Source organism: Delphinapterus leucas, chromosome 11 (assembly GCF_059928025.1).
Source record: "Delphinapterus leucas isolate spDelLeu-1000000601 "Yukka" chromosome 11, BTC_Dleu_Yukka2, whole genome shotgun sequence".
In the NCBI taxonomy this organism is placed as follows: Eukaryota; Metazoa; Chordata; class Mammalia; order Artiodactyla; family Monodontidae; genus Delphinapterus; species Delphinapterus leucas.
Window position 1 is genome coordinate 42,170,016 of NC_143139.1, and position 27,788 is coordinate 42,197,803.

The 27,788-nt window shown below is 47.6% G+C and overlaps 2 protein-coding genes across 5 annotated transcripts in view; one reads left to right on the top strand and one right to left on the bottom strand.

Moving 5' to 3' along the window:
• Positions 1 to 60: 60 nt before the first annotated feature.
• On the top strand, positions 61 to 11,459 carry SOAT2 (sterol O-acyltransferase 2). Its single transcript, XM_022572075.3, has 14 exons — positions 61 to 1,358; positions 1,682 to 1,737; positions 2,247 to 2,383; positions 2,735 to 2,794; positions 3,143 to 3,250; positions 5,674 to 5,950; positions 6,366 to 6,435; positions 7,009 to 7,093; positions 7,599 to 7,644; positions 7,856 to 7,985; positions 8,419 to 8,516; positions 9,857 to 9,955; positions 10,478 to 10,613; positions 11,164 to 11,459. The coding sequence occupies exons 1-14, from the start codon at positions 1,238 to 1,240 to the stop codon at positions 11,457 to 11,459; spliced, it is 1,719 nt and encodes a 572-aa protein (XP_022427783.2). The 5' UTR covers positions 61 to 1,237.
• Positions 11,460 to 15,416: 3,957 nt separating this feature from the next.
• Positions 15,417 to 27,788, bottom strand: part of CSAD (cysteine sulfinic acid decarboxylase) — a 37,463-nt gene continuing 25,091 nt past the window's right edge. For 3 of the 4 annotated variants that reach the window (XM_089920765.1, XM_022572065.3, XM_022572064.3), the window contains one exon: positions 26,822 to 27,188. In XM_089920765.1, the coding sequence (XP_089776891.1) occupies positions 27,015 to 27,188 (174 nt within the window). In that variant the 3' untranslated portion in view covers positions 26,822 to 27,014. Of the gene's footprint in view, positions 25,032 to 26,821; positions 27,189 to 27,788 lie in introns of those variants that run through there. The other variant, XM_089920764.1, reaches the window with a different exon arrangement.

Here is a 27,788-nt window from a genome sequence, read left to right on the forward strand (position 1 = left end):
CACCTCTCACATTGTGGAGTCCCTGGCCCTTCTCTCTACCCCTGTCCAGCCTCTTATAGCAGCTCTCTTCTCCTGTGGACTACCATCTGTCCTTCCTGCCACACTGGGAATGACAGAGACAGCCACTGGTAGACGTTTCATGGCCTCAAACCTCACCCAACTGCCCACCAGGGAGTGGAAGGCAGCAGGTGGGGGCAGGGAGACACTGAGGCCGTGGCTTTGGTCTGAGGTTGTGACCTTGTTTCTAACACTGATCTTTGGACACAAAGGGAGAGGAACGATTAATAGTTAATCCCCACCAGGAACCCAACAAAGAGGAACTCTCAAGGCACTTACCCTTCTGTTACTTCTTCAGGAAATTATTATTTATTGCACTCTTGCCATGGGCTACGCCCTGGACCATTTTATGGACTACCTCATTTTATGCTTACGATAACCTTATGAGGTAGGGACTTTTACCCCTGTTTTTCAGAGGAGGAAACTGTAGCTTAAACTATTAGGGTCATCTGCCTGAAATTCCACAGCCAGTAAATGACTGAGGGCGGATTTAAATCTGGTTCTTCCATATGTGACAATGCTTGGCATTCCTCAGGTGCTGATTAAGTGATTGTTTTGCCTCCTTTCTGCCTACCTGCTAACCCAAGCAGGTGTAGGGAAGAGGTGGTGTTCAGGGCCCCCAGCCCCTAGCCTTCCCTGGAGGGGCCACAGTACCGCAGTCGTCACAGGTACCAACCTCACAGAATACTATCACATGCACAGAAATCTTTGTTGACAAGGTTCTTTCACGCACCTTATCATGGTCTATGGGAGCTGAGTGCCTCATACCTGAAGATGTTTCTGACTCCTTCCCAACCTTCAGCCTGCTGAGAAAGAGATTGGGAAGCAGCCATACCAGGTGATAAGCCTCAGAGGGGCAAAGTCCCCCTCCCCATGACATGTATGGGTGCAGAGCTCCCATTCCTGTGGGAGGGAGCTGGGCATCTGGGTGGTGGTTGGGCTGTTTGTTCAGGGGTTGTGTCCATCCCTGTGACAGCCGGTAGAGCAGAGCCTCTAGCTGAGATGGTACTGCCTTCCGGAAGGGGATCATGGATCGGATAACCTATAACCCCTCCTCCTGAAAGGACTTTAGTCTTTGGAGCTGTCAGAGGAGCTGAGTGAGATAAGAGCTCTGCCAGGCAAGCCTGAAGGAAGGAAGGGAACACTTACCAGCTGCCGCTGCCCAGTCAAGACACACATCATGGAGCCAAGGGCGGCCCAACTGCGGAGGAGAGAAGGGCTAGGAGGAGAGAAGGAAGACCGGCCTTCCAGAGAAGGGGAGCCCCACTTTGGGAATGCAGAATGCCCAGGTGGGGTTGCAGGTGGGGTGCACTGTCGAGAGGGGGCTTCCTGCTGTCTACCTTCAATCCATCCTGCTGTCCTGGGAGGCCAGTGAAGGCAGATCCCAGCCTCTGCCCCCTAACTAGCCAGCTGGGGAAGGGAGGAGAAAAGAGCTCTTCAGTACCTTGCCTTATCTTTCTGACTCTTTTACCCCCGATGGTGATTAGAGTAGCTTCCCGTTCCCTGGGTACCCTGTTTCCAGGAATGTCTTCAGGCTCCCCGCTTGCCAGTGACCTCCTCACCCCCTGCAAAAATAACTTCCCCTTCTGAACCCTCACTCCTCCCCTTTGACCCCTTATCCTAGGAAACAATGAGACACATAGAGGCCCAGATTTGCTACAATGGACCCAACATATGCAGGTGAGGGAGGTCAGAGGTCAAAACCGACAGGTCCTGGAGTAGAGGGAGGGAGGGGGGAGGACTGGCTTAATGATAAAGACAGTTTGTTCTCGGGTTCAAACCCCTCGGGTCAGAGCTACGAGTTAAGATGGAGGGGTTTGAAACACAGGTCATCGGGACAGGTGCCAAAGGTCAGCCAGTGAACAGTCTTCTGTTAGTGGGGCTAGAGGTCAGGAGAGGGAAGGCTGGGGTCAGGGAGAAGAGAGTAGGATCAGAGATGACAAGGTGGTTGAGGTTCAGACCCAGAGTCTGAAAGTATCTTTCCTGGATCCTCACTGCTGCCCTGGGAAACCAGAGGGTGTTAAACTGGGGGTGGAAACGTCTGGGCAGGAGCCATGCTTGTTCATCTTTCCATCCCTAGCACTTAGCAATGTGCCTGGCATGGAGGGAGGCTCAGTCAATGCTTGGTGAGTGGGAGGATGGCTGACTGGATGGAGGGACCGCGGGCCCTGCCCTGCTTTGTCCTGTAGGCTGTGAAGACGCAGTTGCTGGAGCAAGCACAAGGTCAGCTGACGGAGCTGCTGGATCAGGCCATGTGCGAGGCTATTCAAGCCTACCTGCCACAAGACAGACCAGTGCCCTCCATCCCTCCAGACTCCTTGTGCAAGTAAGAGTCTGAGCAGCCAGGGGGCTGGGGAGGGGCTGCACAGCCCCCTCCATCATAAGGATTATGAGCCACAGATGCTATCCCATGTGCCCTTTGCCAGCACTGATGTAACTCCAACTTCAGTCTTCCCTCTTCTCCTCTTATCGCCTCTGCCTTCCTGACCTCCACTGCTGGGCTTTGGTCTGCCCTGGCCCTCCCTGACCTTCCACCCGGTCCTGCCCGCTGGCCCTAACCCTGACCTTCCCGTACTACTGCCCTCGGCTTCCAAATATTGACGTCCCGCAAGCCCCTACCCTCTGCCTACTGCCTTCTTCCTTTGGGTCCTGGCCCAGAACAACTGTCTCAATTCAGGACCCAGGAGCCATCCCTGGGGAAACGGAAAGTTTTCATCAACCGCAAGTCCCTGCTTGAGTAAGTCGGGGGTGAGGATGGGATGAGAAGAAAAGAAAGAGCTTTGTCTGGGGAACCAGGGCGCCTCATTTGTCATCCTCAGGCTCTAGGTGGTTTGGGGGAGGACTTGGAGATGTTTTCTAAGGTTCTGTTCCTCTATTTGCCTTGGGTGTGATTGTGGAAGAAAGGCCACCAGGATGAGAAGTGTCTGGGCTGGAAAGAGCTTTGGACAGAAGTCCTAGCCATATTGCAGCCCATAGCTGCAAGTTCCCAATCGCTAGGTCCCATCCCCACTTGTGTACAGTGCCTGGGCTAGTCTGCATGACCTTGAGGACTCTCCCGCTGACATTCGGGCCCCTGTCCTTCCAGCGAGCTGATGGAGGTGCAGCATTTCCGCACCATCTACCACATGTTTGTCGCCGGCCTGTGTGTCTTCATCGTCAGCACCCTGGCCATCGACTTCATTGATGAGGGCAGGTAGGCACCCCTCCCGCTCGGGATAGGCCCGCAGATAAGATCAGACCACCTGGGTTCCCAGTGTTCCACTTGCCACCGGCCTGAGAGAGCACAGGCCCGTTGGATTATTAGACACACATCAGCATTGCTTTCCAACCACCTTCCCACCCAAAAAGTCCTCTTGGCACAGCCTTGGATAGCCTTTGGTCTGTTTTTCCAGAGTTAGCCCTCTGGCAACACTACTCCCCCACTCAAATTCTTCTCAATTGGACCCTTGTCCTGAGGCAGACATGCACGTATGTGCACACACAAGCATGGTTCCCACCCCACCGCTCTCACACAGTCCTCTCCAAGGCAGTGGTGTTCGGTTCAAGTAACCTCCAGTGAGCCCCTCCTAAGTACCAGCCCTGGGGGGCAGAGAGATGAGGGGCCGACCCCAGCCCTCTCTGTGAGGCATTCCCAATCTTGTGGGGAAGACAAGATCTTGTGCACACAAGTGCCTTGGTGGGTTGCTTCCCCCCAAAAGCACCTCCCCACTCTGGGGATGAGACTCAGGGAACTGTAGACCCCTGGGGGTCTGGACTTGCATGACCCCACCTCACCCTACATATGGCTTAGGAAGCAGTAAAGGGAAGAGGACCGAGCATCTGTAGGTTCAGCAAAAGCACTTCCTTTTGGCAAACTTGTTGTTCATCCTGATAATTAAGGATCAAATCTCAGGAAAGGTTTCAAATATATGTAAGATGGCTCCTTCTCCATCACCCCCCTCCATCCCAGACCGCTCCCCAGGGGTAACATTTTTAATGGTTTTGAGAACTTCCCTCCAGAGCATTTCGATGCATCCACTTCCAGATGTATATAAGAACCAAGGGAATGTATTTTATGGAGGTTTACATTAATAAGATACTTACTGTACCTATTGTTTCCTTTTCACTCCCTAATGACCCATATTAGAGATCTTTCCATGTTGGTCCATTGATTTTAATGACCGCAGAGTCTGGAAGTGCCAGCTTTTGTTCATTTAGTTCTTTACTAATGGGCGTTCGGGTCGCTTCTAATTTTCTAATTTTTCACCATTACAAACCATACACTCTTTTTTGGCTGCACAGCGAGGCTTGCAGATCTTAGTTCCCCGACCCTAGGGATTGAACCCGGGCCACGGCAGTGAAAGCACCGAGTCCTAACCAATGGACCACCAGGGAATTCCCCAAACAGTATACTCTTTTTTAAAAATTAATTAATTTATTTAGCTAATAATAAATTAGCTAAATTTATTTAGCTAATAATAAATTTATAATAAATTATAATAATTATTATAATTAATTAATTTTTAAAATTTTAATTAATTAGGCTGCATTTGATCTTAGTTGTGGCACACGGGCTCTCTAGTTGCCCTGCAGCACGTGGGATCTTAGTTCCCTGACCAAGGAACAAACCCACATCCCCTGCATTGGTAGGTGGATTCATAACCACTGGACCACCAGGGAAGTCCCAAACCGTATACTCTTTTTTTTTTTTTTTTTTGCGGTACGCGGGCCTCTCACTGTTGTGGCCTCTCCCGTTGCGGAGCACAGGCTCCGGACGCGCAGGCTCAGCGGCCATGGCTCACGGGCCCAGCCGCTCCGCGGCATGTGGGATCTTCCCGGACCGGGGCACGAACCCGTGTCCCCTGCATCGGCAGGCAGACTCTCAACCACTGCGCCACCAGGGAAGCCCCTTTTTTTTTTTTTTTAATAAATTTATTTATTTTATTTACTTATTTTTGGCTGCATTGGGTCTTCGTTGCTGTGCGCAGGCTTTCTCTCGTTGAGGCAAGGGGAGACTACTCTTCGTTGCGATACGTGTGCTTCTCATTGCGGTGGCTTCTCTTGTTGTGGCTCGCAGGCTCTAGAGCGCAGGCTCAGTCGTTGTGGCGCACGGGCTTAGTTGCTCCGCGGCATGTGGGATCCTCCCGGACCAGGGATCGAACGCATGTCCTCTGCACTAGCAGGCAGATTCTTAAGCACTGTGCCACCAGGGAAGTCCCCAAGCCGTATACTCTTAACCTAAGCAAACAAAACACTCAACAACCTGCTTTCTATTAATTCAAGTCTACAGCTCCAGACACTCCAAAAGTACAAAACTAACAAAAATCAAAGTTAAACTCTAGGCACCTCATACCCTAACACCGGTGGCATGGGATGTACTGAACCCTTCTGCAATGCCACAGAGGGCTCTATAGGTTATTTGGAAGCAAAGCCATCCCATGATTGAGTCTCCTCGGGCAATGCCCTGTTGCTAGAAGTCCTGGGCAACAGAGGTGCCATCTTGAACAATTTCAGAGATGGGGAGCTCACAACCTTGGCAAGATGCCTCAGTTTATCTTCCAAGAGCTCTGACTGCAGAGGAAGCGGACAGGATGGGCCTCACACCTGTCTACTTTGTCTCTCCTTCCCCACTCCCAGGCTGATGCTGGAGTTTGACCTACTGATCTTCAGCTTCGGACAGCTGCCCTTCGCGCTGGTAACGTGGGTCCCCATGTTCCTGTCCACTCTGCTGCTGCCCTACCAGGCTCTGCGGCTGTGGGCGAGGCCCCAGTCCAGAGCGGCCTGGACGCTGGGGGTGGGCCTGGGCTGCATGCTGCTGGCCGGCCACACAGCAGTGCTCAGCATCCTTCCAATCCATGTAGCAGTGGAGTATCAGCTCCCGCCAGCCTCCCGCTGTGTCCTAGTCTTTGAGCAGGTAGGTGATGGGCGGGACCAGTGGTGGGCGGGGCCCCTGGGAAGGAGGGCATTGGATACTGTATTGGTGGGGGCGGAGCTAGTTACCAGGGGCGGAGTCCTTTGCGAGGGATTTGAGCCAACCAGCAGGCTCCAAGGAAATGTAAACGAACGAACGGACACTGCTATGCAAATATAATCGATTGGGTTGGCCAGCTGGAGTCTCTGCCCTTTCCGGTACCCCTTTACCCTCGATTCATCCCAGCAGCCGTCTGTGTTAGGCTATAAGACAGTCCAACAAAAAGATAAAGTATGGGCTTTGACCGTACAAAGTTTACAATCTGCCTGCCCCTCTCCCGTAAAAGAGACACAGAGAGGTTAAGTGATCTGCTCAAAGTCCCACAGCACCTTATAACCTCTTTTCCATTCCATCTCAGGTCAGGCTCCTGATGAAAAGCTACTCCTTCCTGAGAGAGATTGTGCCTGGGACACTTCGGGCCAGAGGAGGTGAGGCCTTCAGCAAGCGCTGCTGTGAACTCAGTCCTCTTGGCTGGTTGCATGAAGCCAGCAGCTGCAGGATCCTCATAAAAGCTCCAACTTCCTAAGGCCATCTTGCCCACGGTTCACAGCTCCGGCCCCCAGGTGGGCTCTGTGGGCCTTAGTCATTCTCTTAGGTCCCACCTCTGATACCCCTCCCCTGCTGCCCAGGACTCCTGGCTCATTCTTATTAAGACCCAGGGTGTGAGCGCCTTCCATTAGGTAGTCAGAACAGAAGGAGAGAGAAGTGGGTGGTGCAACTTGTGGGTGCCACATGAAGCTCTGGCCGCAGCAGGTCCTGTGCCAGAAAATGGGGGTGCGTGGAATGGAAGCAAAAGGAGGGCGTTAAAGAGCAGGTTCAGCTCCTGCCCAGTTTCACCTCCCCCACCCCACCTCCAGATCCAATATCCAGCTCCTCACCCCCCCCACCTCTGTCCTGTCCAGCTCTGTTCACCAGTCCCACTGCCCTTCCCCAGCATCCCACCCAGCTGTGTCCTCTCTCCCTTCCCTCTTCACTGATGGACCCCTCTTACTCCTCCCCAGGTGAGGGGATCCGGGCCCCCAGTTTCTCCAGCTACCTCTATTTCCTCTTCTGCCCCACACTCATCTACAGGGAGACTTACCCCAGGTAAGACCCTGCACCCCCTCCCCCAAATGCCCAGGCCCGTCAGGGATCTAGCCCTTCTACTCTCCTCTCCCTGAGGTCTTTAGCCTCATCCCAGACACTGGCCACTTTCTCAGGCAGCACCCCATAATAAAAATGGGAAGTAAGGAGCAGGTATATTACTCCTTCTCCTTGCCCCAGCTCATGGTGACACAAGGGTGACTAACTGTCCTGGTTCGCCCAGGACTGCCCCAGTTTTAGCACTGAAATTCTTACATCCTGGGAAACCTCTCAGTCTGGGGCAAACTCCAGATGGTTGGTCACCTTAGTAGACACTCAAGCTAAAAATCCACTTGTCGTCTCTGTTATAGAAGGTCCAAAGTGTTCTAGACCCCCACCTCTCCAGATAATCCTCCCAGGCCTGAGCAATTGAGGGGGCTGCGGAGAGAGGGCCCCAGGTGCTGGGCCCCGGCCCAGGCAGGAACAAGATAAAAGGATGAGAAACATATTATCCCCATTGCTGCTGCAGGACACCCAACGTCAGGTGGAATTATGTGGCCAAGAACTTTGCCCAGGTCAGAAGACGGGGTCAAAGGGTGGACTACCCATGACTCATGGTGGCTGAGGGGACATTTCTGGGAGTGAAGTAAGGGAGGCCTGGGGAAGAGGTCAGAGGGTGGCGCTAAGGAAAGAGGATGCAGTTGCTGGGCCACAGTCTGATTTCAGAAGGAGGGACAGCGACCAATGATTCCTTTCAAAGTTATGCGTCCTCCACCCCCTCCCCAGGCCCTGGGCTGCGTGCTCTATGCCTGCTTCATCCTGGGCCGCCTCTGTGTTCCTGTCTTTGCCAACATGAGCAGGGAGCCCTTCAGCACCCGTGCCCTGGTGCTCTCCATCATGCACGCCACCTTGCCAGGTATGCCCACCAGAGGCAGGGCTGCAGAAGGCTGCACCCTGGGGAAGACTTAGCAGGGAGCCCCTCCCTCCGCTCGCTCACTCTTAGTTTCAACACCTCTTCCCTCTGACTCTCCCTTATCTGCCCCCTCCTATGGTTGCTCATCGTCAGGGTCTCACTTCAGATTGCCACCTACTCCCTACCTTTCAACAGCTCTATGAACTCCCAACAGGCAGAGGTTTGGACATTCATCTCTGTATCCCCAACATCTGGCATGGGCTTCATGAGCAAATGGAATGAATGAATGAGTGCATGAATTAGTGAATGATTAACAAATGATTGGTGGGAGTTGGGGCCCTGGTTGCTGGGCGAGGGCTTCCTGGGGGAACCCCTGGAGCTTCGTGGGGGATCGGGGGGCCAGGCTGACTTGCAGCCCCTTGTCTCTACTTACCAGGCATTTTCATGCTGCTGCTCATCTTCTTTGCATTCCTTCACTGCTGGCTCAACGCCTTCGCAGAGATGCTACGATTTGGAGACAGAATGTTCTATCGGGTGGGGCCTGGACCTGGGCTACTTGGGAGCTGGATGCAGGGAGGGCTAGGGAAGGATGTGGGGAGGATGGTGGCTATGTTGGCTGTCACCTAGTTACCAAACCAGTTTCATTTGACCAATTCGCAGTAAGCCAAACACTGAGACGCCAAGATTTACAGCGGACAGAGGGTTTATTCACAAGGCAGCCAAGTGAGGAGAAGGGAGAACAACCTCAGATTCGCCTCCCCAAAGGCCAGGGGCTTGAGATATTTATGGGATAAAGAAGCAAGATGATCTTAGGTATGGGGAAAAGTGATTGGAGGTAGGGAAAAGGTGAGGTAATCGGTGTTCTGCACAGGTGTATCTGAGTTACATGCTTCTTCATGGGATGCATGTTAAAAAATGGAGGCAGGGCTTCCCTGGTGGCGCAGTGGTTGGGGGTCCGCCTGCCGATGCAGGGGACACGGGTTCGTGCCCCGGTCCGGGAAGATCTCACATGCTGTGGAGCGGCTGGGTCTGTGAGCCATGGCCGCTGAGCCTGCGCGTCCGGAGCCTGTGCTCCGCAACGGGAGAGGCCACAACAGTGAGAGGCCCGTGTACCGCAAAAAAAAAAAAAAAAAAAAAAAAGAAGAAGAAAAAAAAAATGGAGGCAATTAGCATGATATGAGGGTGGAGTTTTTGGCCCTCTGATGTCAAAAGGTCATTCATCCGACACCTGTGCAAGCCCAGTTTTAGGGTCAGTGGTCCCAACCAGTCTTAGCCCGCTTGAACTAGACAAGAGCCAACTCCAAGTTCCTGGAAAACTTATGCCCCCTGTTACTATAGTGACCCATACATCAGAGGTGTTATCTATACGGGGCAGTTAAGGAGTCAAAAAAAAAAAAATTTAAGGCTTAGTCAGTGAAGGCAGGTTACAAGCAGAAGGGTTTTTTAACAAGCTGTTCCCTTACCTGCTGTTCTGTAAGAGGAGCTCAAGAATTTCCATTAGTCACCAGTTTCTCTTAACCCTGTGGGGCACGATTTCAACATCAGCTGTGCTGTCAATCTTCCACAGTGAGAAATGTGCTCCTCTGGGTATGGTTGTATTGTCACCCCTCTACCCCCTGACCAGCCAGGGCTAACTGCTCTTATGGGGATGCTAATTTGGAATCTTCTCCTGAAAGGGAGTGTAGGAGGGAGGGCAAGGACCCCAGATGCTGAAGAGGGAGTTGGGAGGTTGCTTGCTGTCTCTCTCCTGCTGGGAGCCAGCCCTTGTGGAGAACACTGGGACAGGGGGCAGGAAGCAGGGGAGAGAAGCTGGAGCCTGGGCAGAGACAGGGCCCTGATGCTCACCTCCTCTCCCCCCCTGAACACCCCCCCAGGATTGGTGGAACTCGACGTCCTTCTCCAACTACTACCGCACTTGGAACGTGGTGGTCCATGACTGGCTGTACAGCTATGTATATCAGGATGGGCTGTGGGTATGGGCTCTGCACACCCCGTCAGCCCCCAAAGTTAATGGAACCTCTCTGGGATATCCTCTCCTTCCCTTTCTCTGCACCATTCATCTTTTCCAGACCTAAGGGCCCCTTTGACTTTCACCTGCCCCCATTCTACCCAACCCAATGGGCAGAAATTCCTTCTTATGATCTAACTTCCTTCCTTCCTTGTCCTCAACTACACCTCCTCCACAGGGCATTTCTCCCCTCCTTAGCCTTCTAAGGAACATGTATATAGCAATTTTCAGTTACCAAGAATTTTCACATACTACATAATCTGCCCTGTAACCCTGAGAAGTATTATTATATCCCCTTTTGAAAGTTGCATCTAAGGCCCGATGGACTAATAAAATGCTCTTAAATAGGACATGTCAGCCCTTCTGATCGCAAATCCCATATTCTTTCCACTATACTACACAATCTCGGGCTTCCTTAAGGAGGGGGCTCTTTGTGGAGGGGCCTTAGGGAGACTCACTCCACCCTCCTACCCCCGGCTCCTGCCAGCTCCTTGGTGGCCAGGCCCGAGGGGCAGCCATGCTGGGCGTGTTCCTGGTCTCTGCAGTGGTCCACGAGTACATCTTCTGCTTCGTCCTGGGATTCTTCTACCCTGTCATGCTGTTGCTCTTCCTTTTCATTGGAGGTGAGCTTGGCCTCTTTATGCCCCCGGAGAGGGAGACAGCCAGAGGGAAGGGACCTGGAGTCCCGCTCCTGGAGATTCCAGACTGATGGGAGAGGCCACGTACCCAAGACAGAAGGGGGAAATGTGTGTGCCTTCTGGGGGAAGGCATCAGAGTTGTGTGTGAGAGTTGGTGGAGGGGGGGCAGGACGGACGGACTTGGGAGCAGGGAGGGAGGCAGCAAAGGGATATCCTGGGGGATGTGGGAAAAGACCTCTGGCTGGAGAGGAGCATCTGAGCAGGGCACACATACAGGGAGACAAAGGGGAGAAAACTGGTGGGAGGTTGGGAGGTTTAGTAAGAGATCCAGGATACTGAAGTGTAGACTGAGGAATCCTCGTTTTACATGAGCCACTTGAGACCTCCGTGAGCTTTTGGAGCTGGGTTCAAGATCTTCCTCAATGGTGCCTTCCTGTTCCAACTCTTCCCCGTGCCCTGAGATAGGAAGGCAGCCAGGAAGATTAGATACAGGTATCTGGAGCTGAGGTGACAACATTTCCTCCTGCATCATCAGGGCCACTGAACTTCATGATGCATGACCGGCGCACGGGCCCAGCGTGGAACGTGCTCATGTGGACCATGCTCTTTCTGGGCCAGGGCATCCAGGTCAGCCTGTACTGCCAGGAGTGGTATGCACAGCGCCACTGCCCCCTGCCCCAGGTAAGGGACCATGACCCTCGCTCAGCTCCCCACCCGGGAGGACCTGCCTCCACTTCCCAAGAGCCAGCCCCCTCTTGTTGCCCAGTTCCACAGCCACGGTCAGGGGCCAGGGCCCGGTTTGGGGGTGAAGGATGGGCTCCCATGTTTTAGATGCACAGGGTGGGCACTGGGAGGGACCTTATTCACAACTCACCTTTCTCTGGCACAGACAACCTTCTGGGGGCTGGTGACACCTCGATCTTGGTCCTGCCATACATAGAAGTCAGGGCACACTCACTGCCCAGATGACACCACCAAGTTCTCTGCCTGCAAAGCCTGGGACCCGGGCTCCTCTCTGAATTCCCAGACCTAGCTCTGAGTCAAGGGGGCCTGCCATGCCTGACCCCACCAGAGAACTCCAAGGACTGAGATCTGTGGACCTGTGGACAGGTGAGCACAGACTCAGAATGGTGGTAGCTCTTGAGCCCCCAGCCCCGTGGGTTGGGCAAAAGGCCCCCTCTCACTCCATGGCTGTTCAGACTGGGGGAGACACGAAGGACCTTACAGATTTGGTGAAGGTGGGGTGACTTAAAGCAACTCGGGCCATCAAGGTCTGAGAGGTGTTTGTTTCTTTCTTTGTGCTCTTTACAATACAATAATAAACTCTTTGTATCGCTTTTTATTCATTCGTTTATTCATTCATTCATCATTTGTTGAAGACCCACTTAAAAAAAATTCTTAATTGAAGTATAGTTGATTTACAGTGTTGTGTTAATTTCTGCTGTACAGCAAAGTGATTTCGTTATACATATATATGCATTCTTATTTATATTCTTTTCCATTATGGTTTATCCCAGGACAGTGAATATAGTTCCCTGTGCTATACAGTAGCACCTTGTTGTTTATCCATTCTATATGTAATAGTTTGCATCTACTAACCCCAAACTCCCAGTCCATCCCTCCCCCACCCCCACTCCCCCTTGGCAACCACAAGTCTGTTCTCTATGTGAAGACCCACTTTTGACAGGCATGACTGAAGACAGGCAAAGTCTGCAGAGGCAAGACTTTGTGATGGGAGGGGCTGAGGCTCTTAGGTGACATTCTCCCTTACCTATTCTATGCCACCCCATCTCCCCAAAACTCAGCCTCATCCCCTCTTCCACCTCTACTCCTTCAGATCACATTTCCCCAACCCTTGAATCCTCTGCTCCTGGCAACCTCCGGCACATCCTGAGAGGGCACATGGCTGGGCCTCCTTTCCTTCAGAGGACCCAGGAGAGGAACCTCCTGTACAGACCTTAGCCAAATCTTTTAACTTCGTGAGCCTCAGCTTCCACAGCTATAAAATGGACATTTAGGCAGTTCCCTGGTGGTCTAGCCGTTAGGGTTCAGCGCTTTCACTGCTGCTCCAGGTTCAGTCCCTAGTAGGGGAACTGAGATGCCACAAGCCACGCGCGTTGCAACCAAAAAAAAAAAAAGGACACTTAGGTGCTTTGTGACCACCTAGAGGGGTGAGATAGGGAGGGTGGGAGGGAGACGTAAGAGGGAGGAGATATGGGAATATATGTATATGTATAGCTGATTCACTTTGTTATAAAGCAGAAACTAACACACCATTGTAAAGCAATTATACTCCAATAAAGGTGTTAAAAAAAAAAAAAAAGGACATTTAAGTTAGAAGTGTCTTGACTATATGGGGACATACTGTTCCCTCATGCCCCTTTCCAGTCTACTCCCCAGCCAAAGGCAACTACTTTCTGATTTCCACCCTCATATATTAGTTTTGCTTCTTTTACAACTTCACATGAATAGAGCTCTACAGTATGTACTCCTGTAGGGATGTAGCCTTGCTTTGCTGACTATAGTTCTTAAGATTATTCCACGTTTTGAATGTATCAATTGTTTATACTTTCTTCCTGCTCAGCAGTATTCCATTTATGAATATACCACAATTTGTTTATCCATTTACCTGTTGATGGACATTTGAATTGGGGTTGCTATGAATAAGGCTGCTCTGAAGATTCATATAGAAATCATTTTGTGGGTAAATTTTTTCATTTCTTTTGGGTAAATGCCAAGAAGCAGAATAGCTGGATCATAGAGGTGATACACGCTTGACTTTATAAAAACGTGCAAAACTTTTTCCCAATGTGGTTATATCGTTTTACATCGCCACCAGCAGTGTATGAGAACTCTAGCTGGGCACCGGACTTCTCACCAATGTTTGATTTTGCTAGTCCATTTTTATTTTGGCCATTCTAGTGGAGTGTAATTATAATTTACATTTCTCTGATAATCAATGGCATTGAACACTCTTCCATGTGTTTATTGACCGCTCGTGTATCTTCCTTTATGAACAATCTATTTAAGTCTTTTGCCCATTTAATTCTTTAAATTTTATTTTATTTATTTATTTTTGGCTGCATTGGGTCTTCATTGCTGTGCGCGGGCTTTCTCTCGTTGTGGCGAGTTGGGGTACTCTTCGTTGCGGTGCACGGGCTTCTCATTGCAGTGGCTTCTCTTGTTGCGGAGCACGGGCTCTAGGCAGGTGGGCTTCAGTAGTTGTGGCTCTCGGGCTCTAGAGCACAGGCTCAGTAATTGTGGCACACGGGCTTAGTTGCTCCAAGGCATGTGGGATCTTCCCGGACCAGGGCTCGAACCCGTGTCCCTGCATTGGCAGGCGGATTCTTAACCACTGCACCACCAGGGAAGCCCAATTGCCATAGACATTTATTTTTATTTTATTTTATTTTTTTGGCTGTGTTAGGTCTTCATTGCTGCGTGTGAGCTTTCTCTAGTTGCGGCGAGTGGAGGCTTCTCTTTGCTGTGGTGCACAGGCTTCTCACTGCAGTGGCTTCTCTTGTTGTGGAGCACAGGCTCTAGGCGCGCGGGCTTCAGTAATTGTGGCACGTGGGCTCAGTAACTGTGGCTCGCGGGCTCTAGAGCTCAGGCTAAGTAGTTGTGGCACACGGGCTTCGTTGCTCCGCAGCATGTGGGATCTGCCCGGACCAGGGCTCGAACCTGTGTCCCCTGCATTGGCAGATGGATTCTTAACCACTGTGCCACCAGGGAAGCCCTGCCATAAACATTTAACAGCATAATATTTTGCCAGGTTTTTTGCTCACTGCTTTTTCTTTCTCCTTTTCATCTTCCTCTATCTTGACTTCTCTGTTCTCTAACCAAAATTTTCTTCAGTAGTTTCCTCAGGTGAGATATGGGATTGATATACTCTCTGAATCCTTTATATCTCCATATATCTTTCTTTTGTGCTAACGAGTGAATGCTTCCTCAGCTGGGTATGAGGTTCCGGGATAGCCTTCCTTTTCTCTCAGTATTCCTACTGTTAACTTCCAGTGTTGCCGATGAAAAGTCCTGTGTCAATCTGATTCTTTTCGCTTTGTAAAGAACTTGCTTTTTCTGTCTAGACACTTGAAAATATCTTTCTTTAATCTTGGAATTCAGGAGTTCCATGCTTAGATGTATGTCTTCTCTTTTTGTATCTTCCTATGCCCTTTCAGTCTGCAAGCTCAGAACTTTCTTCAGGTCGGCAAAATATTCTACTTTTAAAGTATTGTCTCTCCTCCATTTATGCCTTTTCTTTCTTTTGGAACTAAAATATTTGAATGTTAGGATTACTGGTCTCTTCTCCAAATCTCATATTTTCCTCATTATTTCCATCTCTTCGTATTATTTGCTCTGTGCTTTGATATATTTTTCCACTTCTTCTTCCAAGCCACTAATTTGAGTCCCGCCAGTGACCAGACTTCTTTCTTTCAGTAAATAGGCTGATATCTTTTGTTGTTAAAAGTAATGTTTTTTTGGTTCCAGAAAGTATTTTTTGGGTACACTACTAGAATCTCTTTAGCTGCTCCTGATATGTTCTTAAGTTGTCACGTACCTCTTCAGTGGTTCCTGTGCTGTCCCCAAGGCAGGAACACCACCTATAATGACCTCATCCCTGTAGGGCCAAGGCCCTCTGAGTCATGTTCTTCCAGTATCCCTACAGTCCTGACCTCTGCTCAGGGGCTCTCCAGAGCTGGTCTCCAGGCTCCTGTGTGGTGAGAATGAGGAAGCTCCTCACCTGTCTCCACACCAGGCCTTCCCCATACTAATGCCAAGTCCAAGCCTTCACTTGTATACCCTGATGCCACTGGTCCCGGCAGCAATATGGCTAAAAAGAAGCACATGTTTGGAGATGGAAGTAAAAAAATCCCCTTAGAACAGTGGTTCTCAAATTTGAGCATGCATTAGAATCATCTCCAGGGCTTGTGAATATGGACGGTTGAACCCCACCCCAGGAGTTTCTGATTCATGAGGTCTGGGGTAGGGCCTGAGAATTTGCTTTACTAACCAGTTCCCAGAGAATGCTGTTGCTGCTGATCCAAGAACCACGCTTTGGGGCTTCCCTGGTGGCACAGTGGTTGAGAGTCCGTCTGCCGGTGCAGGGGACACGGGTTCGTGCCCCGGTCTGGGAGAATCCCACATGCCGCGGAGAGGCTGGGCCCGTGAGCCATGGCCGCTGGGCCTGCGCGTCCGGAGCCTGCGCTCCGCAACGAGAGAGGCCGCAACAGTGAGAGGCCCGTGTACCGCAAAAAAAAAAAGAACCACGCTTTGAGAACCACTGCGCTAGAATACACCAAACCAAGCCCTCCTCCTTCATCTTCTTCAAAATTTTACCTTTTTTCTCCGGTAAGGAAATTAATCCAATAGCAGGGAGATATCATCTCCGTATTTTATATTGGGTTCTTCAATTTGTTCATGATATGGAGGTTTGTACACGTCCAGACCCCCTCCTCCACCAAAGCTCTCACGGGCCCTTCAAGACCCTGACTCCCAGTCTGAGAAGTGTGTCCAGGTAAGGATGCCTTGAAGCTGGGCTGAAGTGGAATAGAGGTGTCAGGGGAAAGGCGTCCTGAGCCTGTGCAAAGGAGGACCCCTTTCCCCTGGCAGCACCCTTGTTTTACCCTTGTACCCAGAGGGCAGCATCGGAGCTGCCCGGCACTCCCTCCACGACCCCCTGGGGTCAGTGGGGACTCGGGGTGGAAGCGCCTGGAGTGGGGATGAATGTGGGAGGCAATGAGGGCTCTCTGGCCACCCTCCTGCCCAGTGGGGCTCTGCTACCATGCTAGGGCTAGGAACCCCGTCTTCCTGTCTGGGGTCTCCTCACCCTGCCCCACCTGTGTCCCCAAACTCTGTGCCCACTCCCTTGCTTCAATCTCACTCTCTTTACCCCTTTGATTCTGTCCTGTGTTTTCTCCAAATTTCCCTGCCTGTCCAGGAACCCCCGTATAACACCCACTCCACTCTTCTGTGGTCCCCTAATTTGCGCTGGCCCAGTGGTCTATGAACTCCATCACATCTTCATATCAAAGGCCAGTCTCTCTCACCATCCCAAACACTTAGTCCCTTTGATGAGTTCTGGGCACCACCCTGTCCTTTTCCCTATCAAATTTCTCCCATTGGCATCCAGATACGCTCCTCTACTACAATCATCTCTTCACCCCACATCATCAAGCTGTCTCACTTCTCAGCTTTCTGTCATAGCCAAACTTCTGGAAAGAGTTGTCTGAGCTCACTCTTGCTGGCTTCTCACACCCATGGGTCTCCATATTTTAGTATGGGTTGTTTACTCCAGTTACTCCGTCCCTTACTGCCATTTCCTCTGCACCATACTTATCCGCTCTAATACATGACAAACCTATAAGTATTCTTGAAAAATACGGTGTTGTACTGCACCTTTTTAATTTATATAAAGTAATTTATGCCATAATTCTTATCCCATTTCATCCATCGTTTTAAAAGATGCACAAGGGTGTTACAGGTAAAGTCAGTTAATTTCTGCTGATAGTTCATTCCATCATATGCATGCACCACATTTTATATATGTTTTTTTATAGTAATCTTTTATTTATTTATTTACTTTTATATTTATTTTTGACTGTGTTGGGTCCTCATTTCTGTGCAAGGGCTTTCTCTAGTTGCGGCAAGCAGGAGCCACTCTTCATCGCGGTGCACGGGCCTCTCACTGTTGTGGCCTCTCTTGTTGCGGAGCACAGGCTCCAGACGCGCAGGCTCAGTAGTTGTGGCTCACGAGCCCAGCTGCTCCGCGGCATGTGGGATCTTCCCAGACCAGGGCTCGAACCCGTGTCCCCTGCATTAGCAGGCAGACTCTCAACCACTGCGCCACCAGGGAAGCCCCTATGTATGTTCTTTGGACATTTAGTAGTGGATATTTAGCATGGGCTTGAGGAGACAGGGGTTCTCTGTGGGATTTCCTAGGAACTTGTTCTTAAGACATATTTAATTTCACTAAGAACAGTCAGATGTTCTCCAGAATAGCTAGACTTAGAGCCATTTACATGCTCACCAACAGTACATGAGGTTTCCTCCATTTTAAGAACAGGAGGTATCTAACTTAACTTTGCATATAAATAGCCAGTTGTTCCACCACCATTTGTTAAAAAGACTGTACTTTCTCCACTGAATTGCCTTTGCAACTTGGTTGAAAACCAATTCATCATATATGTATGGATCTACTTATGGACTCTCATTTCTGTTCCATCGATCTATAATTATGCTAATACCACACTGTCTGTTTTTTTTTTTAAAGGAAGTGGGAAGGAGAAAGGATTATTTATTTGTTTATTTTTGGCTGCATTGGGTCTTCGTTGCTGTGCGCGGGCTTTCTCTGGTTGCAGTGCGCGGGCTTTTCGTTGCGGTGGCTTCTCTTGTTGTGGAGCACAGGCTCTAGACGCGGGGGCTTCAGTAGTTGTGGCACACGCACTCAGTAGCTGTGGCACATGGGCTTAGTTGCTCCGAGGCATGTGGGATCTTCCCGGACCAGGGATTGAACCCGTGTCCCTCCATTGGCAGGCGGATTCTTAACCACTGCGCCATAAAGGAAGTCCCACTCTGTCTTGATTACTGCTTTTTATTAAGTCTTGAAATCAGGTAGTATAAGTCCTCCTATTTTTTTCTTTTTCAAAGTTGGTTTTGGCTATTCTAGATCACTTTCATTTCCACATGAATTTTAGAATCAACTGTTAATTTCTACAAAAATCATACTGGGATTTTGATTGAGATTACATTGACTTTCTAGATCAGTTTGGGGAGAACTGACATCTCAGCAATACTGTGTCTTTCAATCCATAAACATGGTATACCTCTCCATTTAAGTCTCGTTTAATTTCTCTTAGCAATGTTTCTAGTTTTCAGTGTATAGAATTTGCACATCATTCATCAGAGTTGTCCCTAAACATTTCATTTTTTGATGATATTGTAAATGATATTGTCTTTTAATTTCAACTTCCAATAGTTTGTTGCTAGTATATAGAAATACAATTGCTTTCTGCATTTTATATCTTGTGTCTTATAACCTTGCTAAACTAGTTCTAGTAACATTTTTGTAGCTTCATCAGAATGTTCTAAACAGATGATTGTATCACCTGCAAATAAAGACAATTTTACTTTTTCCTTTGCAATCATTATGTCTTTTATTTATTTTTCTTGCCTTATTGCCTGGGTAGAACCTCTAGTACAACTTTAAATAGAATGAGTGAGTGTGGACATCTTTGCCTTGTTCCTGATTTAGAGGGAAAGATGTGTATAGATACATATATACATATATATGAGCTATTTTATCAGCTTTATTCAAATATAATTCACATACCATTCAATGTATCCACATTAAAAGGGTACAAGTTAATAGTTTTAGTACATTCACAGATTTGTGCTACCATCTCCAGAATTCATTAATTTTAGTACATTTTCACTACTGTCTCAAAAAATCTTGTACCCATTCCCCCAATCCCTCCAGCTTTGGGCAGCTGTTTCTAAAGTGACTGCACCACGTTACAACCCCACCAGTAGTGTATGAGGTTCCAATTTCTCCATACCCTCACCAACACTGGCTATTTCTCTTTTTAATTATAGCCATCTTATTGGGTATGAAGTGGTATCTTGTTGTGGTTTTTATTTGCATTTCCCTGATAATAATGATGTTGAGCATTTTGTCAGTTGTTTATTGGCCATTTATATATCTTCTCTGGAGAAATGTCTATTCAGATCCCTTGCCCATTTTTTAACTGGGTTATTTGTCTTTTATTACTGAGTTGTAAGAGTTCTTCATCTACTCTAGATATAAGTCCCTTATCAGAGCTGTGACAAAGCGAGAGAGAGGCATGGACATATATACACTACCAAACGTAAGGTAGATAGCTAGTGGGAAGCAGCCACATAGCACAGGGAGATCAGCTCGGTGCTTTGTGACCGCCTGGAGGGGTGGGATAGGGAGGGTGACGCAAGAGGGAAGAGATATGGGAACATATGTATATATATAACTGATTCATTTTGTTGTAAAGCAGAAACACACCATTGTAAAGCAATTATACTCCAATAAAGATATTTTTTTAAAAGGTCCCTTATCAGATATATGATTTGCAAATATCTTCTTCCATTCTTTAGGTTTTCTTTTCACCTCCTTGATGCACAAACTTTGAAGCACAAGAGTTTTAAATTTTGATGAGATCCAATTTATCTATTTTTTTCTTTGGTTGCTTGTGCTTTGGTGTCATTCATAAGAAGGCTTTGCCTGACCCAACCTCACAAAGATTTACTCCTCTATTTTGTTCCAAGAGTTTTATAGTTTTAGCTCTTACATTTAGTTCCATGATCTATTATGAGTTAATTTTTGTGTATAATGTGACAAAGGGTTTCGACTTTGCATGAGGCTATCCAGTTGTCCCAGCATCGTTTGTTGAAAAGACTATTCTTTCCTCTAATGAATTGTCTTGGCAGCCTTGTTGAAAAGCAATTAAGTGGAAATGTGAGCGTTTACTTCTGGATTCTCAATCTATGCCGTTGACCTGCATGTGTATCCTGTAAACCACATTGTCTTGATTACTATAGCTTTGTAGTAATCAAAGCTTCCATTGTAATCGAAGTTCCATTCAGGACACGGTACTGTCTCATTGATGTGTGACAGTATGTGGCAGAAGGGAATAGCACCACAACACCTCCAGTTGACAGTAAAAACATTTAAACCTCTGAGCCAAATTTAAAATGTATGTGATCATAAGTAAAAACTAAAAATACCATGCTACAAACTAAGGAAATGTGCAAGCTCATTACACTGGCACCAGAGAATTTGCTAAAAATGAACTTCAGGAATTTTTCAAAACTAGGCCATCAGACTACTGGATTCCTCTAACATGTGGAAACTGGATCTCAAGAACCAAAAAAGTATCAGTCTAGAAAAGAAAGAACAGAATTATTACATTTGGGGTATAAAATTAAAGAGATGCTGGCTTGTACAAACAAAAGATATTCCTCTTTAGAATAAAATACATCTTCTGCTTAAGAGACAGACACTTTTGTGACCTTGTCAAGAACCTGAGCTTTGCCCAGCCTCAGCTGCCTTATTTGTAAAATACGGCTTTAAAAAATCTACCTAAAGGCCAAGGTTGTACAGATGAGTACCTGTTCTGGCCTTTTAATTGCAAGACCAAAAATTCTATGAAACTTGGAATGCTAATGCTAAACCAGGGTCTGCAAGAGCATTGCCATCTTCATACAATACCCAATCTGCAAGCATCCCAACTCTGTACCTCACCCCCCACCTACCATCCTAGTTTATCAACCCATTCTCTCTGCTGCCCCTGTGCTAGCTCTCAGGGGAACCGCATTTCCCCCTTTAGAACTCTGGCTTTTTGTTTCCCTTAGCACAGTTATGATGGGTTAGGAGATCCAAAAGGATGTTAGTTTAAATTTTTTAATTACATGAATAGGGACTTCCCTGGTGGCACAGTGGTTAAGAATCCACCTGCCAATGCAAGGGACACAGGTTCGAGCCCTGGTCCGGGAAGATCCCACGTGCCGCGGAGCAACTACACCCGTGCACCACAACTACTGAGCCTGCACTCTAGAGCCCGCGAGCCACAACTACTGAGCCGACGTGCCACAACTACTGAAGCCCGCACTCTTAGAGCCTGTGCTCCACAACGAGAGAAGCCACCGCAGTGAGAAGCCTGTGCACTGCAACGAAGAGTAGCCCCCCTCGCTGCAACTAGAGAAAAGCCCGCGCGCAGCACCAAAGACCCGACCCAGCCAAAAATAAATAAATAAATAAATAAAGTACATGAATATATCCAGTACCTATGAATATACCTGGTGCCTAGATTGTGGTTTCTAAATGCCATTCTCCGCTAAAAGGAATCAGGGCTCCTTGCTGATTGCAAGAGTGGGCAAAGAAGGGACAAGATTTTTGCTGTGCCAGGAAAAAAGGCAGTGTTTTTTAAAAAAGTCATGTTTAAAGGACATGGGAGCCAGATTAAAGCAGCTCTCTATGGTCAAAACTGGGACAATCTGAGCATTAAAAATAAGTAAGGTTAGAAATGGATTATAAGTTACTTAATAAAACAAGGGTCTGGGACTTCCCTGGTGGTCCAGTGGTTAAGACTCCGTGCTCCCAGTGCAGGGGGCCTGGGTTGGATCCCTGGTTGGGGAACTAAGATCCCACATACCGCAACTAAGCCCGTGCACCGCAACTAGAGAAGCCCACGCACTCCAATGAAGACCCACCGCAGCCAGAAAAGAAGGGTCCATATTGAAATATATATATGACTAAATGAATAAGGGGAAAGGAGGGCTCTTCTTTATAGTCAAATGCCAAATTATAAAAGTGGAGGGAATGTTGGAGTTAGAAAACCACCATTTGGCAATCGTTATGATAAAAGTTGGTTTGGCAAGCATCGTGAATGGATACTAAGTCTAGATGGGGAAAATATGAAGAGGAACAGGGTATCTGCAAAATCTCAAAATGTCTCCTTACAGATTATTAGCTGCAAAGGGCACAATAATAACCATGCCTTGGAGAAACCAGACACCACCTTGACCACTTTTGACTTTGATCAAAGTTACATCACCAGTAAGGAACAGATGGCCATTGTGGCCGTTGTGATGTGCTTCTCTGAAAAGGATACACGTGACAAGTCATATTGCAGCTTAGAATGCTAACCTGAATCCAGTCATGAGGAAGCCTCAGGAAAAAACAAACTGATGACCATTCTATAATATAACTGGCTTGTATTCTTTTAAAATGTCAATGTTAATGATAAAGAAAGGCTGAGGAACTATTTTAGAGTAAAGAAGACAAGAAGACATGACAACTAAATGCAATACATGATCCTGGACTGGGATCTTGTACTGGAAGGGGAAAATGCCATAAAGAGCATTGTTGGGACAATCAACAACTTTGGAATATAGACTTTATCTATCTACCTATCAATTTATTTAGGCTGCGTCGGGTCTTAGTTGCGGCATGAGGGCTCTTTGTTGTGGCACGGGCTTCTCTCTAGTTGTGGCATGTGGATTTTCTCTCTCTAGTTGTGGCGTGCAGGCTCCAGAGAGTGTGGGCTCTGTAGTTTGCGGCATGCAGGCCCTCTTGTTGAGGCGTGGGAGCTCAGTAGCTCTGGCGCACGGGCTGCCCCGCGGCATGTGGGATCTTAGTTCCCCGACCAGGGATCGAACCCACGTTCCCTGCATTGGAAGGCGGATTCATTACCACTGGACCACCAGGGAAGTCCCTGGAATATGGACTTCAGATGAAAGTATGGTGTCACTGTTAAATTTCCTGAATTTGATCATCATATCATGGTTAAAATAAAATTCTTGTCCTTGGGAAATATGCACTAGAGTATTAAGAAATAAAGAGGCATATTGTTTATAACCGACTCTCAAATAGTTCTGAAAAAAAAAGTTATAGTACATACATAATGATAAAGAAAATTTGTCAAAATGTGAAAATTGATAAATTCAGGTGAAGAGTATATAGAAGTTCTTGCAACTTTTCTGTAAGTTTCAAATTATTTCAAAATAAAAAGATTTTTTAAAGGTATATAAAGAGGAGAAATAGCCAACTTAGGACCTAGGGCGCATAAGAACAGTTCCAGGTGTCCAAACTCTGACTTTACTGTTGTTTGCACCCTTTCATCCACCGTCCTAAAAAGACTCTTACCCCAACCTTGCCGTATCCAAGGTGCCCCACCCAGCTTTTAGCTTCCCAGCCCTCGGCCTACCATCCTGTGAAGTCACCATTTTCCTTCCCCTGTCATGGGGAGGCTAGCCTCTTGAATACTTTGACCCCTTTAAACAAAAGAAAAAACCCACTCAAACATTGTAATTCACCCAGGTGTTCCCAACGACCTTGCTTCCTGTTTGATGGTAATACGATTTCTCCAGGCCAAGGGCAAGATGGATGACCGAAACTGTGAATGCCTTCATTCTTCCCGCAAGCAACAGATCCACAGCATACGGTTAATAAAATGGCCCTGATACCCACACACTATGAATTATGTACACCTGTCAACAGAAGCAGACTAGACCCATGGTTAAGAGCCAGAGGAAGATGGTCTGAATTTGGCTTTGACTCACCACTTAAAAGTTGTGTGACTGGGCTTCCCTAGTGGCGCAGTGGTTGAGAGTCCACCTGCCGTATACGGGGGACATGGGTTCGTGCCCCGGTCCGGGAAGATCCCACATGCTGCAGAGCGGCTGGGCCTGTGAGCCATGGCCGCTGAGCCTGCGCGTCCGGAGCCTGTGCTCCGCAACGGGAGAGGCCACAACAATGAGAGGCCCGCGCACCGCAAAAAAAAAAAAAAAAAAAAAAAAAAAAAAGTTGTGTGACTGAGAGCAAGTCAACTAGTACCTGGAGCTCATTAACCATTCACTTAACATTACCCACCTTGTAAGTACAAGACTCCACTTTGGGAAGCAATGATACAAAATCTCTGCTCCTAGAGCTTACATTCTAGCTGAGTGAGACCAGGGCAAGCAGGTGCAGGGGAAGTAAGTAAGTAAATAAATAAATAAATAAATTATAGTGTATGCCAGATGCTTATACATGCCATGGAGAAAAACAAGGCAGATGTAACAACAGAGGGTGAAAATGTAATTTTAGATCAACAATTCAAGGAAGGCTTCAATAAGTCAGTGACATCTGAACAAAAATCTAAAGGCAATGAGGGAGCGAATCATGTAGATGGGTGAACACTCAGGCCACAGGGGCAGCAGGTGCAAAGGGCCTGGAGCAGGGACAGGCCTCAGTTGAGGGATGATTGCTTTAGTCTTAGGTGGGCTCTTGGAAGGCAAGACAAGGAATTACGCACAGCAGGAGCTCAGTATATGTTGATGGGAGAGAAAAAGGAAGAGAGAGACTACCATACTATATCCAGAGATTTTGAGATTGAATTTTGGGAATGGAGGAAAAGAAGAATCCGTTTCATAAAGCTGGAGAAAAATAGGTGATTCACTGATTTTACGTCCTGTCTTTCTAGCCTTCTCTTTTTTTTTTTAAATTTATTTAGTTTTGGCTGCGTTTGGGTCTTCATTGCTGCGCGCAGGCTTTGTCTAACTGCGGCGAGTGGGGGCTACTCTTCGTTGCGGTGCACGGGCTTCTCATTGTGGTGGTTTCTCTTGTTGTGGAGCACGGGATCTAGGTGTGTGGGATTCAGTAGTTGTGGCGCGTGGGCTCAGTAGTTGTGACGCATGGGCTTAGCTGCTCCATGGCATGTGGAATCTTCCCCGACCAGGGATCAAACCCGTGTTTCCTGCATTGGCAGGCGGATTCTTAACCACTGTGCCACCAGGGAAGTCCTCTGGCCTTCTCTTAAACATACTTCAAAGATGGAGATGATTCAAGGAATTTGAAGATTTCATTTTTGTTTTGCTTTCTGGCTTTGCTTTGAGCTGAAAAATAAGGACTTTTTTAGTTTGCTTTTACTATGTTTAAGACATTTTTCAGATAAATAGAACTCTTTAGGGCTTGGAGCTCAAATTATTAGTACTCTTAAAACAAATTTATTATTTGGAAGAAATTAGATACCATTTATTGCAAGAATAACAAGTTTACAGGGAAATTATTAGTAATTTATGAATAGAAAATCTTTTTTCCCCCAAATGGTCAAGAGAATTGGGTTTGAGATTTGGATGTTCTTTTGCTATGGTTTGTATGGTCTGTATTTGCTTCTTCAAATAACTTTGGATGACTCTTACATGACCACGTTATTGTTTTCATAAATGGTATTTTTAGGAATTGGAAATAACAGAAAGTTCTGGTAGACTTGCCACTTGTCCTAAATAACTTGTGTAGCTAAATGCCTCTTTCCCAAAAAGTGACTGAAAAGCAACATCAGACCAGGATTTTAAGTGTTAAATGGATGTTTTTATGTAAGACAGTAGCAATAACAGAAGACATAATAGTGGTTGGTTCCGTTGCTGGGCTTTTTTTTTTTCAACTTGGTTTCTGTTGTTTAAATTACAGAAGGAACATTCTTACTTTTTTGGTGTGTGTGAAGATTTTTCAAGAGTGATAAGTGGACAAGGTTCTCGTCTCAAGACACAACAAGTGCCCATTTTGTTTTCAGTGTCATTAAAGTATAATTAACTTTTTTAAAATTAATTAATTTATTTATTTGGCTGCATCAGGTCTCAGTTGCGGCAGGGGGGCTCCGTAGTTGTGGCTCACCAGCTCTGTAGTTGTGGCAATGTGGGCTCCTTAGTTGTGGCATGTGAACACTTAGTTGCAGCACATATGTGGGATCTAGTTCCCAGGCCTGGGACCAAACCCGGGCCCCCTGCTTTGGGAGCACGGAGTCTTATCCACTGCACCACCAGGGAAGTCCCAAAGTACAATTAATTTTACAGTAACTCCACTTTTGATCTTTTCTCTCCCACTCAAGAGTTTTGGGAAAATTTTTTCCTATTTTTAGCCTCTCTTCTACCTTTACTTTTTTACAAATTTGCATTCTCCACTATTTTGTTGAAAGATAACAAACTTCACAATATACCAAAATAATACAGCTGAAAATTTAACTTTATTATTTTCCTATTTAAAAGTAATAGAGGGGGGCTTCCCTGGTGGCGCAGTGGTTAAGAGTCCGCCTACCAATGCAGGGGACACGGGTTCGAGCCGTGGTCCGGGAAGATCCCACATGCCGTGGAGCAACTAAGCCCGTGCACCACAATTACTGAGCCTGCGATCTAGAGCCCACAAGCCACAACTACTGAGCCCGTGTGCCACAACTACTGAAGCCCGCGTGCCTAGAGCCCGTGCTCCGCAACAAGAGAAGCCACCGCAATGAGAAGCCCACGCACCGTAACAAAGAGGGGCCCCCACTCCCCGCAACTAGAGAAAGCCCGCGCACAGCAACAAAGACCCAACGCAGCCAAAAATAAATAAATTTATAAAATAAAAAGCAATAGATACTCCTTATATCATAAAAGGGGTGCACAAAAGGTATAAAGAAGTTAATTTTCAAATTACCTGTAATCCCATCCCAGAGAAAACTATTAACATTTTGGCATATTTCATCTCATCAGTCTTTTCCTATGTATTTTTGAATGCAGCTCAGATATTACCATACATAAAGTCTTATATCCAGCTTTTTCAACATAACATTATATTAAAATTATTTTTCTCTTATCTATAAAAATCCTCTTTGTAAACATAATTTTAATGGCAGAGTAATATTCCATCATATGGGTATACTATCATTTATTTAAACATTCTCTTAATATCAGATACTTAAAGGAGAGTTCGTGGGTCAAAGCACATAAAAATGAAGACAGCTTTGTTTCCTAGAGAGGTTGTTCTTGAGAACACGGGGAGGGGATACAGGGAGATGGTAAGGGTTGGGGGAGGGGTCCAGGCCAGCAGCGAGAAGGAGCGGCTCAGAGGTCCTGGCCCAGCCGTTCCAGTTCATTCAGCAGGAAGTCCATATCCGCCCGCGTCAGCGCAGGGTTGGCCACGACCATGCGGAAGAAGTTGCCCCGGGTACCATGGGGCTGGTAGCCAATCATCATGGAGCCCTTCCTCACCATGCGCTCCTTGAGGATTGGGGCCACCTGTGGGAGGAGTGGAGCAACCTTCCAGCTGCAGCCTGGGGTCAGGTGAGGGGCTGGGCTCCCCAACTTGCACCTCCCTCCACCCAGACACCTTCCAGAGACAGCAACTCACGGCTCGGATCCTGACGTGGCCCCAGTTTACCCTTGCCACCACATCCAGCCCACTGGACCTTCTCTACCTCCTGCCTTCTTTCCCGTCTCACCATTCTCCACGTTACCACATGGGCCATTTTCTGCTAAATCCTGACTTTTCACTGAATCTCAACACTGCTTTTTCAGTCTAACTTCAAGCCTTCACCATCCTCGACACCTTCTTCTCCCCTCTCTGAATTCCTATAACATTTTTGATGTTTCGTATCATATGCAGCACCTAGTACCGATCTATCCTTAGCGACCAGGACATACCTCCTGGCCTGACAGGGTCGCTCTGTCCCCAGCATTAGTGAGCAGAACTCCAAGATCTTTCTGCCTCACATCTCTGTCCTGGGCCTGAGCTCCCAGCAGAATGCCCCACACCAATGATCTATGTACTTCACACTGGTGACTTTTCTTGTAATGCCCCTCTCCGTCTTCTTCTTACTTTCCAGAAGCATACCTTAT

Bases quoted from the DNA above. Each gene is read 5' to 3' on its own strand.
- SOAT2 (XM_022572075.3), top strand. From the start codon at position 1,238: ATGGAGCCAAGGGCGGCCCAACTGCGGAGGAGAGAAGGGCTAGGAGGA. The intron at 1,738-2,246 runs GTGAGGGAGGTC...TTTGTCCTGTAG, and splicing joins AATGGACCCAACATATGCAG to GCTGTGAAGACGCAGTTGCT. The intron at 7,986-8,418 runs GTATGCCCACCA...TCTACTTACCAG, and splicing joins CATGCACGCCACCTTGCCAG to GCATTTTCATGCTGCTGCTC.